At 39.5% G+C, this 17696-nt stretch overlaps 1 protein-coding gene across 3 annotated transcripts in view; it reads left to right on the forward strand.

Annotated features, from left to right (window-relative positions):
• Positions 1-17696, forward strand: part of Tao (Serine/threonine-protein kinase Tao) — a 549291-nt gene that overhangs the window by 276479 nt on the left and 255116 nt on the right. For 2 of the 3 annotated variants that reach the window (XM_067158891.2, XM_067158892.2), the window contains exon 8: positions 13281-13444. In XM_067158891.2, coding sequence (XP_067014992.1) covers positions 13281-13444 — 164 coding nt within the window. The remainder of the gene's footprint in view (positions 1-13280; positions 13445-17696) is intronic. The other variant, XM_067158894.2, reaches the window with a different exon arrangement.

Here is a 17696-nt window from a genome sequence, read left to right on the forward strand (position 1 = left end):
TGATGCTCATTTGTTTTGCAAAACTTCAATTTAGAAGTAAGGCTGTGCGGAGTATAGTAGTAGTACAGTAGTATGACCTGGTCTAGAATTAAGATTTAGGCATATTCCAAATTATAGCACCACAATTCACTAAATAACTCAAAATTCAACCCTGAAAAGAGCCGTTTCTTAAAACGAGCTTCTTCCTCTTCACTTTTATTAAATACGTTCATTTTATTCAAAATTAGCAGTGAAGAGGGGATTTCTCCTTTGGCTTGGAGGAAAAATTTGCCTCCAAGTTAGATTTTTCCGCCGCCAGTGTAGTGAATTGAGATTTTCCAACTTATCGGGTACTCCTAAGAAACAGATTAGTAAAAGGGCATAGATTTTGCCCCGGGACGCTCCGCTATTTGTCCCCCCCCCCCCCCAAAAAAAAGACTAAGAGCGTTCACGGATCACGGCTGTCTGCGGCCTGGTCATTCCCGCTCTGGAACTTTGGACTGTTAGATCATCAGCGTGGTACTGTTCGTTAAAAGTGAGAAAATATGTGGTTTTTCATTTGATCAAGTATTTCGTGTGAAATCATTGCTTTTAATCGCCCCATTCCTACTGACGTCATTGTAATGACATGTGCATTTCAATTGGGAAAACCACTAAGACAGTCTTTGTGAGGATGTAAAAAGGCAGGTGGAGAGTGAGTGTGTGCCATTATAATGTAATTCCCCAACCTGATTGTGACTGTTGGTAGGCAAGCAGGCCTACCATTACAATGAAAATTCCCTAACTTAGTCGAGTTTCCAGGGTAACGTTAAGAGCTACGCAATTTAATATAGTCTTGCTCACAGCGTGTATTCTACCTAACCTACAATTCTGTAAACAATGTAGAATTCCGTAGCGAAGCACGGGCACATCAGCTAGTTATGATAATAAAATGCTCACCTCCACACTTAGATTATTCATAAATATGGATAATTATGGTTTTTTTTTCATCGTGGAACTTAAACGATGCAGTCTCTCTATCTCAATTATAGCTGTTTCTGTGAGATAAACATTCAGAACAAACATGAAATACACTTAAAAATAAAGAATTTTCAACAGCTGCAGTTATCTCAAGTTCCGGTCACTGTATTACATTCAGAAATGCAACTTGTAAAATTTGCTAGTGATCAACTGGTGGGTTGCCATGCTTTCTACAGCACAGCTTTACTCAGAAGGGGTGACTTCTGCTACACATACACTAACTGGGAAAATACAGAGACGATCTCTAGAAACCGTTTGCAAATAGATTCTCAATGTTTGGATTCTGTAATGGGGAACAAAGCTATTTTTGAAAGTTTCTCAAAGATTTTCTTGATTGCACTGAAGTTAATGTCATTTGGGATGACTATGCCGGTAGCAGGGAAATTGGCAGCACAATTCAACTGCTCAACTGCCAGAGACAAATGACTGGCCATTAAATTCTTTTACGGCCATCATCGTTTTTATTTCCCCTTGTCCAGCTCCTGTCTGGTCGGGGTGTTGATGGTATACCATCGCTCATTTTTAGGCTATGGTTACGATGGAATCACCACTCCCAAAGGCATTTTAGAGCTACTGCCAGCAATTATTCAAGCTGCCCCTTACGTGGGGAACCAACACCCATGCGGCCTCCCCTAACATGCTGCACAAATACTGCTGGTGAATAGTGTACTCGTACTATTTCCTGAGTACTGGGCTGCCTTTTCCACAATCTCCACCGTTCCAAAGTCCATGTTCCCCGCTGTATATTTCGTTTAGGTCTTCACTCGTAACTCTGAGCTGGGATCCTTACCTCACACAGGCAAGGCTGCCTCCAGCCCCTGCTGATCATACTGTCCACACGTAAAAAGACAAATGGAAGCTGTGGTATTTAAAATAAACGTATGTGTACAGTCTCTCTCATTATACTGTAACTCTTATGCCTGTCATTGTTCTTTCTGCAAGTCTGTACTAAGTGTCTACGTGATAATATTGCATAATACAATAAAATTGTATGTCCCTTTTCTCTACGGGTTTGAGTATGAAGTAAGATTTTATGACAGGAAGCTCTTCCTGATGTCAAGCTCATCAAGGAGTTAGATGAAATAAATGACCTAATACACAGTTCAAAAAAGTTAGGGGAACATGTTTTTTAGTGTATACCATGCTCCACAAAACAATTACCTTACTCCCGTGCATATTACCAACGAAACCTTTATTCTTTACCGTTGAAGTATACAAAAGAACATCGATGGATTTGCGTTCATTTTCAGAACACAAACAGAAATATCCAAGTAGGGGCGAAATCAAAGTGATAACAGTCCTCCTTGGTGGATTTTTATCACATTTGGAGAGCTTCAGTATGGTGTATGTCCTCAACGAGCATTTATCACAGTTTGACACCTACGTGGCATGCTCCGTATAAGTTGACAGAGGTCACGTTGCGGTATCAGGTCCCATTCTTCGAGAACCGTTCGAGGTCTTGGGAGAGTCTGTGCTGGAACAGGACGCCAACGTACACTTCTGTTAAGCCTATCACACTCATGCTCGATAGGATTAAGGTTGGGACTCACTGCTGGCCATTCCCTCTCTTCAGTGTCCTGTTCTCGCAAGGCAGCTCTGGTGATGCGCACTACATGAGCCCTGGCATTGTCGTGCATGAGTACGAATTCAGGGCCAACACCATATGCAGCAACCAACGCATGCTGTAGCAGTATCTGCTTGATGTATCCCGCAGTGGTAAGATTACCACGGACGACAAGATCCATACGGCCATCAGTATTGATGCCACCCCACCACATCACAGAACCTTGTCTTTATCGGTTGCCTTCCTGGACGACATTTGGCTTCCACTGCTCACCACGGTGTCTCCATACACGTTGACGTCCATCACGCTGTGTCAGGAAAGCTGGACTCTTCTGTGAAGAACACAGATCTCAATTGGCGAAGTTACCAGTTGACGTGGGTACAGGCAGACGGCGAGCTGCGGGTTGTTGCTGCGTTAAACGGGGCATTCAAACAGGATGTCTGGGTATAAGGAACTTCTCTTAACCTGTTTCTTACTGTCTGGTCAGAAACCGTGACTCCAGTGACCCTCCTGTGGTCTTGTTGCTGTTCTCTGGCAGTTGCTGAACGATGCCACAGTGCACAGATGGTCGGATATCCTGTGGGGTTGTCACTGCCTTGCGACTTGAACCTCGTTAAGATGTCTCATGGAATGTGCTGGCTGATGTACAACGTGCTCAGATGATCGTAGTAGTCTGTGTACCTCATGGATGCACCGCTATTCACTTTGTTTTGAGGGGTCACCTGACAGTTTAATGCATGGCTACGCCTACAGATGGAGTATAACTTCGATTTGGCATACTCTGAGTAGCTTTCTTCTCCGTAAGTTGTTATGGGTATGCTGTACATACTGTAGTTTCCTTTGCCTCCATTGGCACATCTTTGTCCCATAACATGTTTCTTACACTATGATAGAAACAGCTTCCAGCTTGAATCATCATAATCATATTCTAAAGGCTAAGCCTTGTCTATCTTGAGCCAGTCTTTTCAAATCTGTGTAGGTCTTGCAGTTCATCCTCAGAAGCAGGTTCTTGAAATAAGACATTCTGGGTCGTCCTCTTCCTCAATGATTCTTCCTTCAGTGATGTTACAAAGGAACTCCTCCAACCGCAGAATGTGACTAATAAATTTTATTTTCAATTTCAGTTATCAGATTCAGTTTTTCTCCTATCTCTGTAAGGACTTCAGTATTGAACTTCATTTCAGTCCAACTTATCCTGTGCTCCAGATCCACATTTCAATTGCCTCTAGTTTTTTCTTTTCTTGCATTCCTAATTTCCAGCTTTTGCAACCATACAGAAGCACACTCCATACAAAGGCCTTCCAACTTTTGAATATGTTTGTGGGCCAGCAGAAGGCTCTCTTTGCCATTGCTATCCTTTTCACGACTTTTGATATGCTTCGATTATCACTCGTGATTATTATTTATAAGCTTGTCTATAAAATATCTCTCGTGATTATGGTTCCTAGGTAGCAAAACTGGTTCACTTGTTCAGTTTTATCATGGCCAATTTTGAAGTGTGTTATTATAAGTGTTTTCTTGTATATACATGTTGTCATGGTTCTTGTTTTTCTTGTATTAATTTTGAGGTTCCATTTGCCTAAAGTTTCTGCTAATTTGTTGATCATTCTCTGCATACTTTTGCTTATTTCCTCTAGTATGGCATATCATCAGCAAATGTTATAATGTTCTTGTTTACCATTAAGTTTGGTCCCAGTTGTTTTCTCCTTCATGACCGTGATGGCTTCTTCGATGAACATATTGAAGAGATAAGGAGAATGTGGACATCCTTGCCTAACTCCTCTTCTTATTTTGGCATTTTTCTTTGTCCTATTGATTTCTAAATCAGTGCTCTGCATTCTGTACAAATTTAGTACGAGAGGCGCCTATCCTTCCAAACTATTCCTGCTATTTTCCAGCTTGAATACTCTTACTAATTTCAGCATTCAGTTGAGCATTCTCCATTAATTCACTCCCCAGGTATTTGAACGTCTCCAGTGCTTCCAGCGGCTTGTCTGAAAGTCTAATCTGACTTTTCCCTTCTTTCTCCCCTGTAGTCATAACAAGAGTTTTACTCTTTTCTACACTTATTTTCAGTCTACATTCTTCGATCTTCCCACTTACCACATCCAACTGTTTTTGAACCTTCATGTCCTCTTCTCCCCATATCACAATATCATCTGCAAATAACATGGTGTTCATTTCTCTTCCTCCATATTGTGCTTTTGCTGTTCTCATGATGTCATCCATTACAATTGTAAACAGGATTGGTGATAGAACACTTCCCTGCCTCAGCCCACTAGTTATTGTGAACCAACTTGTCCTGCCAACTTGCATTTGCACGAAACTGTAACATTCCTTGTACATTGTGATGATCATTTTTATTAATCCCTGTCCAATTCCTTTTTCGCACCAGACTGTCCCAAACTTTAGTCCTGGGGACACTGTCAAATGCCTTTTCAATATCAATGAATGTCATAACCATATCATTCCTATACTCCCGTTGTTTTTTATTAGTTGTCTCAGCCTTTGTGGGTGAGGTTAACTTACGAAAGTAACCAGGGGAACCTGACCCCTACAGAGCGCATCCCCAGGTGGCAGGTAGGGGGCCCTTGCAGTATGTAGGGCTGGTTGAAATATCCAATACAACCCACAGACCAACAGGTAGCCCAATTCCGGGGAGCTTTAAAAATACTGGGATACCCTATCTCCGGAGGTTATGGGGGAAGTCCTCGACGGCGTCTACGGCGGAGAAAATGAACTTCGGTACGGTGGAGATGGCGGAAGGGACAAACCCGTAGCGTCTGTACTCCAGAGGAGCGGCTACGTAAGACGTCTGTCTCCATATTACGGGCAGCCTAATTTTGAACCTGGCAGTAGGTATAAAATGCCTATGGGTGTGGCGAGCCCATCCTAACAATAGCCAATACGGATAAAGCAGATATGGTGCAATACAGTCTTGTAAATAAATTTGTGGAAAACAGGAAATGCAAACACAAATGAACAATTTTAACAGGGGTAAAGCTAAATGAAGCTACATATACTAGACTTTCCTTTCGGCATTATACCACAATCGCTTTGCACTTCACTTAATATACCGGTACTATGGTGTGGTTCAAACTTGCCGAGGGCAGTGACTGACTGAACTGAAGAACACTGCAGCACCTCATGAGGGATTCCCCTTTGACAAAGGAAGCCAGCATGTCCATTCAAGTAATAACAATAATAACTTAAATGTTTCCACCTTTTCAATACAATATATTCACAAGATTACAAAATTATACGGTACTAGTTTCGACCCATCTAGGGGTCATCATCAGCCGTATTGGAGCAAAGATCATTTGTGGTGAAATCCTAAGACAATATTATTTTAAAGAATAACAAGTGAAATGAGATGTTATGGTAATAGTTAATAATACAAGGAATATACATAATAAGAGGTTTTTAACAAAGAATAAAGTATAAATGGGGTGTTGTAAAAATTATAATCATGGAAATCAGTAAGTTCTTGTATTGAAATGAAATATGGCTTAGGAAGAGGGCTTAAGGTGGGGCTGAAGGGTGCGGGAGAAAGTGTAATTGTCTTGGAAAAGTACCTTTGATTAAATTTAGGATTGAGTTTAGGTTGGCTGCATTATTGTTTCTGAGGAAAGTGATAAATAGATCGAAGAGTATGTTGGGTTTCTCTGAGATTTCATTGAGATTGTGACTGGCATTAAAGTATTGGTCTAGGTGTATGTAGTAATTTTCCATTATGTTCAGTAAAGGGCCCTTGTTTGCTAATACGAGGATGTCCATGTCTTGTTCAATATTGGTGAAATTATGGTTATAATCTTGCATGTGTTGGCCGATGGCTGAAAACTTGTTGTATTTTATTGCGTTAGTGTGCTCGTGGTATCTGATAATGAAGTTTCTCCCGGTTTGCCCGATGTAGGTTTTTTTACAGGTGGTACATTTGATCCTATAAACTCCTGATTTTAAAAAACTGCTAGTCTTGTTGATGTGTGAAGTATTGTATAAAACATTCATGTTCTTATTGTTGGTTTTGAAGGCTATTTTAACGCCTTGTTTCTTAAAGATGTCCATTCAAGGTTAGTCATTCACTACGCAACAAGTTTACAAAATTAATTCGCATTGCTTGTTTAGTAATACAAAAAATATATAAAATATGAAGGGTTTGTTTTGGGGGGGGAAATTTCATATACAGATTACAATGTTTAAGTTCAGAATTTTTGTTGTAGTTAGTCTTTTATCTATAAGCAAAAACATATTTACATAAAAGCCTGTTTCCTAGCTCATTGGAGTGCTGAAAATCTGCATGGTTTTTTTACATTTTGATACAGTTCTTTAATCAGTTGATGGAAGAAGAAAAATCACTTGGATGGTTTCAACAAGATTCAGCCACTGCACGGAGGAATCACTTCTTGAAATCTTGGAAGTGTTTGCAAACAGGGTGATCAGTGTTGGTCTCTTTACCCCTTCCCAGATCTAATAGTGTGTGATTTTTACTTGTGGAGTTGACTGAAAGAGAAGGTTTATCAAACAAATTCTCATACATTGGAAAAGCTAAAAGAAGACATTACGAATGAGATCAGAAACATTATAGCATTTTCAGAATGAGTTTACTACTGAAGGCAAAAGTGCCAAATGGATAGGCAGTGATGAGGCCAATAGAAGTGCATATGACTTGAATGTTCATTAATTTTGTTATGCAGAGGGCAAGATTTAACGCTGGATGATTAAAGTGACATTGGTTCACAACCAGTAGATTTCTCTGTAGGCCTACCTAAAATCGAAAGTGTATCGCACAGTCATTTGCCATTTATGTCGTACTGACAGACAGATCGTATCGTAATGACGGATAGAAAAGGGAAGGAAGCAGTCGTGGCCATATCTTGGGTAGAGTACAAGCACCTGCATGGAAACCACAAAAAACCACCATCATGGCTACCAATAGTGAAGTTCAAACCCACTATCTCCCAAATGCAAGCTGACATCTACATTAACCAAACTAGATTACCAACTCGCCTGGCATTTCATTTACTGCTATGCTTTTCATAAAAAATTAACATCATGTCATGGATTAAAATCACTGATATAACAGCATCACTGTATACTCACAGTGTTGAAAGTACACAACACATGCAATATATAGCCACACAGGACAGATAGTGCACATTATTGTCGTATGGCATTTAACCTTTTAAGTGCTGAGTTACCAGTTGACTGTTTGGTACCTCAGTGCTGAGTTTTTTCATTCGTATGTAAATTTTTTTTGTAGAAGCCTCAATTTTTAACTTATCAGTGGGGTGATTAACTTAAAATGTTTATAAATGTTGGTTGATTATAAATCTAAATGCAAATAGGAAATTCTACACTTATGTTTATTATTTTGCGAGAAAACAAAATTACACTTATGTGCCCCTGTGTGCATTATCTTTATACAAAGTAAAGAGCCCATAATAATATTATTTCCTAAAATCTGCAGTAGAATTCCAACAGTCCGGAACGCCCGATGGTCCGGAACCATTCCAGGATTTTTTATGTTATTATCTCTTAATAATGATCTCTCGTGAACAATTTGATGCATTATTTGTCGAAACCAATTGAAGTGTATTTTTTATTATTTCAAAGTTAATAGTGGAAATGTATCTGATACAATCCATTTGTTATGCATTGACTTCTCTGGAAATATTCACGCTGTGTGCTATACTGAGTACTGGAAAGCCAACCATATAATAAAAGAACAGGTTTCAAAAATTGATTGTATGGGCCACGTTCAAAAACGGACGGGAACATGCCTTCAAAAACTGAAGCAGGCAGGAGGAAAAGAGAAGTTGTAGTTGGAAAGACTCTAAATGGTAAAGGAAGACTTACAGATAAAGACATTGATGAACTCCGGCATTATTATGGAATGGCAATAAGAAACTATACGTTTGAAAATAGGAGTGTGTTATTAAACTAATGATTCTGCTGATCAACATTTTACTGCAAAACGCCATGTTACAGCTGTTTTCGCTGTACACCTTAACCTATATCGTAGTAAGAGGTACCGCCCGATAGTCCGGCATTATCTGTAACCCGGCACCGGGCCAGTCCCGAACGTGCTGGACTATCGGACTTCTACTGTAACTTCTTAGAAGCATATAAGTTGATGTTTTAAAATACTTTCCAAACCTGGAATTGGGTGATAGTTGTGTTTTCTACTGGTTTATTGTGATGCCGATTTGTTCAACTATCTGCACCAACTCCACTGGCAAAAAAGTTTCTAAAAATCAATGATTTTTGGGTAGTCATCAAACACTACTTGGCCCTCAAAGCCAATCACAGTTACTTGAAACTCTGGTGAAGAAAAGTAATCCGTCCGCTACGAAAATAGTGATAATATAACTTTTGTACTCACTGTGTTTTTCGTCTTTCGTTTATAAGGAGGCTCTGTTTCTCTCTTACATACAATATTTTCGGCACTCTTTCTATCACTCTCACTTTTGAAATCGCTTAACAGTTCCTTACAATGATAATCTCCATCATCACTTTCCGCTGTGGTTAATAACTGAAAGATTCTGTGATCGGAAATAACATCGCTGCAAGAGCAAATAGATTGTTGATCTGCCATGTTTGTTTACATCACAGATGAACTCCACAGACGTCTACAAAAGGCTCTGTAAGTTACTTCCCGAAGCTATAATCTCTGTCAGATCAAAAATTTAATCTCTGATCAGTTGGTTCTACAAAATGCCCAACAGGTGGCAGAACATGCCAGAGATCAAATTCGCACTCGAAAGTGAACCGGGAAACTCAAGGATATTAAATTTCTCGTGCACCGTCTATAGACGGACGTAGCACTGGTGGACCGTCCGCGTCAGCCCGTCTATAGGCGGGTGTAGCACTCATCGGGTTAATGCACAGTAAGTATAATAAAGTATATATATATATATATATAGTGTAATGGTTATCGTGTCCATGTTGGAATTTGAGAGAGTCTGGCGACGTCACCATCTGGTCCACTCGTTTACTCTTAGACTCCGTGATCGGTAAAACAGAGAGAAGAAAAAGAACAGTAGAAAGTGTCGGAGCGGAATGGTAAAAAAAAAATTGTGTCAAGAGAAAGATCTAGAGAAGTATGTTGGTCGTGAATCCTGACTGTGTACCGAGGTGTAAGTGATAATTAGCATTAGTTAATAAATTTTACTATAGAAGCTACCAATCTAGTATTAATTTACTTACTACCCCGCCAACTCGTTACAATATAGAAGGGTTATGAACTTCATGTTGTTGGACCGTACTGAACTGACATAACATATAAATTATGCACAGGAGAGTTTTCCACCTATTCAATACCAGGTTGTATTTACAATGTTATTTACATTACAAGGGACTAGTTTCAACCTACTCCTGGTCGTCATTAGCCATATTAAACATACACAATATTTGGTGAAATCCTAAAAGATGTTTCTAAGCAGTAAGAATCTTATGAATATATAATATAAAATATGAAGTGTGGTTGAATTAGGCAAGGGCTATGGCGCTCAAAATGTTGGAAATGAAAATGAAATCTTACGTGTGACGTAGGTGAGTAATAAATAATACAAGTACACTAAACAACATGCTAAAAAGTCAGGAATAAAAGTACAAATGAGGTGCTCGGTGTTGTAAGTTAAAAATTTTTGGTATGATTATAGACTCGTGGAATCCAGTAAGTCCTGGTAATACATAATGGTTGTGGACCGAGTGCTATGGTACTAAGAATGAAAATGTAAACTGACACATACATAAAAATATACAAGTATGTACAATGTCTGAGTAACAAAATATGTAGTTGATACTCTCTAGAAGAAGAGTCGACTATACACTGTATCAGCTTAAGCGGAAAATTTGGCACTTGGTGTGTGTGTGTCAGTTTACACTGTGTTCATTCTTTGGTCCACAACAGTTATGTATTACCAGGACCTACTGAATTCCATGAGTCTATAATCATACCAAAATTGTTTAACCTGCAACACAGAGCACCTCATTCATAATTTTATTACAGACTTTTTAGTGTACTTGTATTATTTATTACTCACCTACGTCACACGTAAGATTTCATTTTCATTTGCAACATTTTGAGCGCCATAGCCCTTGCCTAATTCATCCACATTTCATATTGTAGATTATATATTCATTAGATTCTTACTGCTTAGAAACATGTTTTAGAATTTCGCCAAATATTGTGTATGTTTAATATGGCTGAGGATGACCCCAAGTAGGGTTGAAACTAGTCCCTTGTAATGTAAATAACATTGTAAATACAACCTGGTATTGAATAGGTGGAAAACTTTCCTGTGCATAATTTATACAATATAGAAGGCTTTAACACTTGACCAATTTGTCCACTTCCCTGTTATCACATGTTGCATGCAGCGTGAATTCTTAAACTCCCTGCTTCAAATACTGTCTGTACAATACAAAACTTCTTATAAAAGATGCTGGAAGTGTTGTCCTTTCTGGGTTATACAGGCATTGTATCCAAAAGCACTTCTTACCGACTCTGCAGTACAGAAATTTGAGTTTACATTGAAAACTGAAGCACAATTCCAGTTGTGTAAACAGGTGAGTTGGTGTGCAGCAGAAAGTCTTTCACAGCTTACCAGTCTGAACTAGTCAGATCCGGTAGTGAAGGCCCAACAGCAATTTCCTGTGAATCAGGCCTTTTGCATCTTCATAACAGCTATTACTCCATCAGTTTGTGGGCGAGTCATTCTCCACCTTACCTTCCATTTCACCTCGTCTGCAGTGTAGGATGAGCGAACACCTGCACGTCACAGATAATCCGTCCACATCCTTAGGGCCGCTGTCTACCAAGCACTTCATCAGCTTTGGCTACGTGTCCATAACATCTTGACTGCTATTAGAATGATCTTGAAGAAGTTTCTAATGTTTTTATTCTTCAAGTATGACATCCAGCAGCCATCTGCCATGCGTCTTTTTTATCACAAGTAGTGTGGTACTGGGCAAATGAACCAGTTATGTACAGCTTAAGTTCCACGTTAATTGGAAAAGTGATTGTGAACGGTTTTAGTTTTACTGGTGTTAGCAGTATTTCCTCTTCCATCACTCTTGTCCAGAGGGCTCCCGGATTGGGCAGTGGCTCATTGACCTCTATTTCACTCTCTCCTTGCCTTCATCCAAGTTGACGCTTCATACAGGCTATTATTACAGTGGGTTCACCACAGTCAAAGGTATTTTGTACCTAACTGCAAGATTTTCATGTTGTCATCCCTAACCTGGAGAACAGATGTTGCCTGTTGGGCTATCAGCTCCCACCTTCCGCCCAAAGTGTTAGTCGGCTTATATACCGCCACCCAATGCCCTTTTCCTTATGTATATTTTAATTAACTTTAATTACATTGTAATTGTTTTTAGGATAGATTTGAAAACATGACTTCTCATTAGGTTTCCAGCCCTTATAAAAGTAGTATGAATGAATTGATAATTAGAGAATCACACTCCCAGCTTCAATACACAGCTGCAAATGATCTCATTATCATTATCATTGTAGAGGAATGTGTTCCACAGCGGGATTGGTCATTTCAGAAAGGATTTTGAATTCTTACTAATTGTACGGTAGCTAAGAGTGTTTTGATGTCTACTGCACCATTTGCGAATGTTGTACAGTCATGAAGTACTGCGAATTTGTTGTTTTCCCATTTGTTCATGAATTTTTATGTAGCTTTGTGCAAAAATATATGTACTTCATTCTTCTTGTGGTTTTGGACAATTTGTGAAATTTGTGAAATATCAAAGGTCATCATCCATCAATCAATCGTGAAGAAACAGTCTATATATTTGGTTTTCAATGTATCAGCTTGTGGTGTTATGCAGTCAAGTCATAGAAATTGATTCCTACTCTATAGTGCAAGTGTTCTATGGGAGTTACCTTCTTATTGTCGTCTTTTGTTGTTGGTTTGACAATTATTTCATTTACAGTGTGTGTGCATCACGTTGTGCCATGCAGTTAAATTGCCAAAAGTCTTTAGAGTCAGGGAGATAAGTTTTGAGACAATGGATCTTATATGTTCAGTCTTGGAAAGAAAATTTACTGTGGTGTCACTAAAAATTAATCTCAGTGTAGTAGAGCGAGTTTTCTTGAATTCTTGGGCACACCCGTTACTGTTATTAGTCTTAGTACTAATAAAATCTTTCTTTAGAGATAATGAATAAATACTGTTTCATAAATAATGAAGTTTTATAAGGCATGTTAGATGTCTAACTTATCAGTTTTCCAGAAAGGAAAGGTCCATATAAACAACAAGGAATAACAAGCACACCTTGGGCAAACTGGTGCTAGGTACCATATATATCAGCAGCCTCATTGCTACCTTCATTTATGAAAAGACGAAGAGTCATGAATAAGAGCTGCCAAAATATTGATTACTGGTATCTTTTTCTTGGTTGATGGTTCACAGCAATACATATGAAATAAAATCTTTATTTCAATCATATTGTATTTGTTTACAAAATGTGTTTGATCAAAGCTTTGTACTTGTAATTCAAGTCCGTTCTTTGAATGATCAGAATTTTTACTCTTCTCTCGTGTGTGGGGTAAACCGTCAAGTTTGTTTGCAGTGAACAATATCACTTAATTCTGTTACTCTGGGATATTTTAATTTTTATTTAATCCATGCCTGTGTAATTTATTCGTAAATGCTTTAAATTGTTAAAAGCTGAATAATTTTGTCATGTTGAATTTTTGTAGACACTCCAGACGAGCAGACTGGTGGTGACAGTAGTAAGAGCAATAGCATCACATCAGATCATTCAATCCATTCGATAGGGAATACGGCCTCATCACAGAGCAGCTCCACCAACAGTCTTCCACCTGCTGTAGACGGCAATGACTCGGTACGCAATCGCCATAAGGTGAGTAGAGAGAGTAGTTGAAACCGGAGGCGTTGTTCACGAGGTGAGTGGATCAATTGCTTGTCGTAGTTCAGTTTGTATTTCTTGTGGTGTTAAGAAGTTGTAATCAAATTTAACTTTAAATTTCAGTGAAACAGAAACATAAGTCGAAATTGTTTACAGTGAGAACTGTTCATCACCTTTGAATGTGGGTAGTACTAAATATTCAAAGAATGTGAGTGTGGAAAGAATTTGTTAGCTCAGGACCACTGGTCGCCATCTTACCAGAGTAGAACGCAGCAGGGAAGGTGGTTTTGTATCTTTGACTGCGCAGAGAGTGACAGAAGTATGAGGTGCGGTGATGCCAATTTGGTTACTCATAACAGCACGCAAGGGTAAACATTTTTTCCTCCAGTTATATCTTGAATTCCAAAGCTATGACCTATATTTATCGGGGGCTTGAACGTTTCCTGCAAGTCGAAATTAATTTTTAACATCAAACCCGGAGAAAGTGTTGAGGGAAATTTTTGAAATATTAAGGAAGGTAAATGAAAGTTGAGAAGCTGATACGTCCACGATCACTGGAAAAATAAAAAACTCCCCACAGTCACTAAGCAGGCCGAGTTGGGGGGGTTTCAAATTTAGGGATCTCAAGCAAAACACAGTACACAAGTCGTGTAGAAATTAATGAATATGCAATTACGAAACTAACTTGCGTGAGCTACACACCTTTATCTATACCTTACTGAAATCTAGAAGAAAAGTTAACAATAAACACAGAATGAAAACAACAGTACTGGTAAATATTAAAACGAAATTAAAACATAACAAATTAAATTAATAAATACAAAAATTACCTGAGCATTAATTAGAAGCAGAGATACCGCCAAAATCGTCACATCCGGCATAGTCGTCTTCACTCCATTACCTCATCCCTAGGAATCTCTCATGCATAATCTTCCTCTTGTAATTCCTCTGCGTGCCGCACACATTTTTCCCATGCCTCAGTTGATATGCTTGCAATAGCCTCATGTGCCAGTCTCTCAACGTGGGCGATTTAAAAAGTGCTGTTTTTGTCGGCAACATATAATTTCATTTGGGCCCAAATTAGCTCAGTTGGATGATAATGGCAGTGGTGGTGGTGGCTTTGTTGTTCGGCAATGCTGTCTATTTCATACGATACTGTTTTTGATTTCAATAATTTTACCACAGTGAGTAATTCTTCTCTTTTCAAGGAAGAAATGCGAAGAATATTGCACCTCAAAGGCCAAGGCAGTATGTCAGCTTTCCGAGTATTTGTGCATGGAGCTCGGTCGATTTTTGGCATTGTCCATTATTATTGTGGTTTGGCAATATTTTTTCCACAAACCATTTCTTGAAAAGTGAATAGTTCATATCTTTATGGTAGTATGAATTTCTCGTCTTGGATTTTGAGTGGAATATTAATTTGCACTGTGGGATGAATCCGTAGCAGATGCACCAGCATGGCACACAATGAGGCATCCCCCCTTACCAACGGGCACCCTCAATCCTCCAGAGCCATCACTCATTTTCATACCGGCACTTTTGGTGTGATTCTGATTCACCCACGTCTCGTCTAGATAGAATATTAAAGACTTTCCTGCTTCTCTTATTCTATGAATTGTTCTCAAGCAGGTTATTCTAGCTGCAAAAATGTCAACCTTTTCCATTAGGAATTTCCTCCCGTCATTGCATGTTTTTCAGAATCTGCAGTATAGAATCTCTACTCCCTTTAAATCCCACTGCTGCCTTCATTTTTCAGGCCAGTTTCAATGCTGTAGGATATTCGCCATTTTTATACATATCATATATTGTTGTACGCAGGTCCGTCACTGGCTTCTTCCTCTTGGGGTTCTTTGCTGGCGACCTGAACATTGCATTATTTTTATTTCCGTAGCTTGTTATCCTCTATACTGTTCGCAGGCCAATACCACATGCGAGTGCTGTCTTCTTTTGAGGCGTGGCATCATCGCGTTCCTCACCTTCACTGCCTCTGAACACCTGCTGCTGCATGCTTACAAAATACAAATACACTCTAAATACTATTTCCATTGCCTGTCGATGCAATACTTGTCTTTTTGCTCTTCCTGAACCCATCTTTTTTTTTTTTAATGTGCTATTTGTTCGGGGCTTTGACCTATAGAGATCTTTTGCCCTTACTTGCACCAGGTGATATGAATCTGCGTGTAATGGGAATGGAGGATGTGTAGTGTGTTGAATGTAAGGAAAGGAATGTTAAGGATGACACAAACACCCAGTCCCCAGGCCAGGGATATTAATCATTTACAACTAAAAACCCCTGACCCAGCTGGGAATCGAACCCGGGGTCGCCGGGTGACAGGCGGACGCGTTGCCCCCTACACCGCGGGGCTGGACTAGACCCATCTTACAAATACAAATAATTCCCTAAATTTGTTGATTATGATTTTTACAAATAAAACTCAATAATGTCACTTGTATCCTCACAAACAGGCACCTCTTACTGAAATGATTCTATTGGCTCAGTGGAAAATACGTCATACTACAAAGCGCACGAATGTTACTCCGCAACCCTCCTCTAACCGCCTTCCCGGCTGCGTTCTACTCTAACAGAATGTAAGTGCTGGAAAGGGAACAGTAACTCATAAATAAAAAAGAAACTCAATGCCAGGTCAGCAAAAGGGAGCTATAAAACATACATACATATTCCACGTCATTCCATCTATATGATGGGTCGGCGAATGAAGCCCCTCCACCAACATCTTTTTTTATACTTTTCTCCTTCAGTGCTGTCCCAGTCCCCTCCTCGTTGCTGAATGTCGTTTTTCATCATGTCTGTGTATCGCTTTCTTAGCTGCCTCTGTGGATCCGTGGTAGAGTGTCGGCCTCCGAATCCCAAGATAGCGGGTTCAAACCCGGCAGAGGTAGTCGGATTTTTGAAGGGTGGAAGAAAGTCCATTCGACACTCCATGTCGTACGATGTCGGCATGTAAAAGATCTCTGGTGATACATTTGGTATTTACCTGACAAAATTAATTAAATCTCAGCCATAGACGCCCAAGAGAGATCCGGTTTACTCTGCCATCTAGCGGACCTAGAGTAAAACGAAACGTCGGAATTGACGAGCAGACAGCCAGATGGCGTCAAATCGAAATGTCTGCACACGGTAGCTGAGGCCATACGATTATTATTATTATTTATTATCGCTTTCTTGGCCGCCTTCTTGGTTTTGAATATTTTAACTGCCGATCATACATTTTGCAGGGTATGCGATCAGGATCCATCCTTCACATGTAACCATACCATTTGAGTCTACGCAGAGTTATGTTATCCTGCATTCTGCCAACCTGAGCCATGTCCCTGATGCTCTCATTACGTATTTTATCTCATCTTGTTTTGCCAACCATCGCTCGGAAGAATCTCATTTCAGCTGCCTGAATTCTTGCTTCATCCTTTTTCCTCATGGTCCAGGTATCACTTCCATACGTCAAAATTGGCATGTAATAAGTCGGATAAATTGCTCGCTTGCATTTCAGTGGTACTTTTGGGTTCCATATTAGGTCTCTGACAACTCTATAGAATGTTCCAGCTGCCTCTGTGGATCAGTGGTAGAATGTCGGCCTTCGGATCCCAAGATAGCGAGTTCAAACCTGGCAGAGGTAGTCGGATTTTTGAAGGGCAGAAAAAAGTCCATTCGACACTCTCATGTCATACGATGTCGGCATGTAAAAGATCCCTGGTGACACATTTGGTGTTTATCCGACAAAATTCGTTCAATTTCAGCCATAGACGCCCAAGAGAGTTTACTCGGTCTGCCATCTAGTGGCCTAGAGTAAAACGGAACGTCGAAATTGACGAGCAGACAGCCAGATGGCGTTAGCTTGAAACATCTGCACATGGTAGCTGAGGCCATACAATTATTATTATTATTATTATTATATTATTATAATAATAATAATAATAATATAATAATAATAATAATAATAATAGAATGATCCTCCAGCTTGAATTCTGCTAGTAAGTTCCTCTTCAGTGGAGCCTGTTGCTGATATCATGCTTCCTAGATATTTGAAGTTGTTGGATATCTTGAGTTGTCTACCCTCTATTTCAATGTAACTTTCAGGTTGACCATTTCTCTGCATAACCAACACTTCACGTTTTTCCTGACTAAATCTTAGGCCGTACCTGTTAGCTGTTACTGTCCATGCAATGATCTGATCCTGAAGTTCCTCCTTGGAATCTCCCCATATACAGATGTCATCAGCAAACAGCA

This window comes from Anabrus simplex, chromosome X (assembly GCF_040414725.1).
Source record: "Anabrus simplex isolate iqAnaSimp1 chromosome X, ASM4041472v1, whole genome shotgun sequence".
In the NCBI taxonomy this organism is placed as follows: Eukaryota; Metazoa; Arthropoda; class Insecta; order Orthoptera; family Tettigoniidae; genus Anabrus; species Anabrus simplex.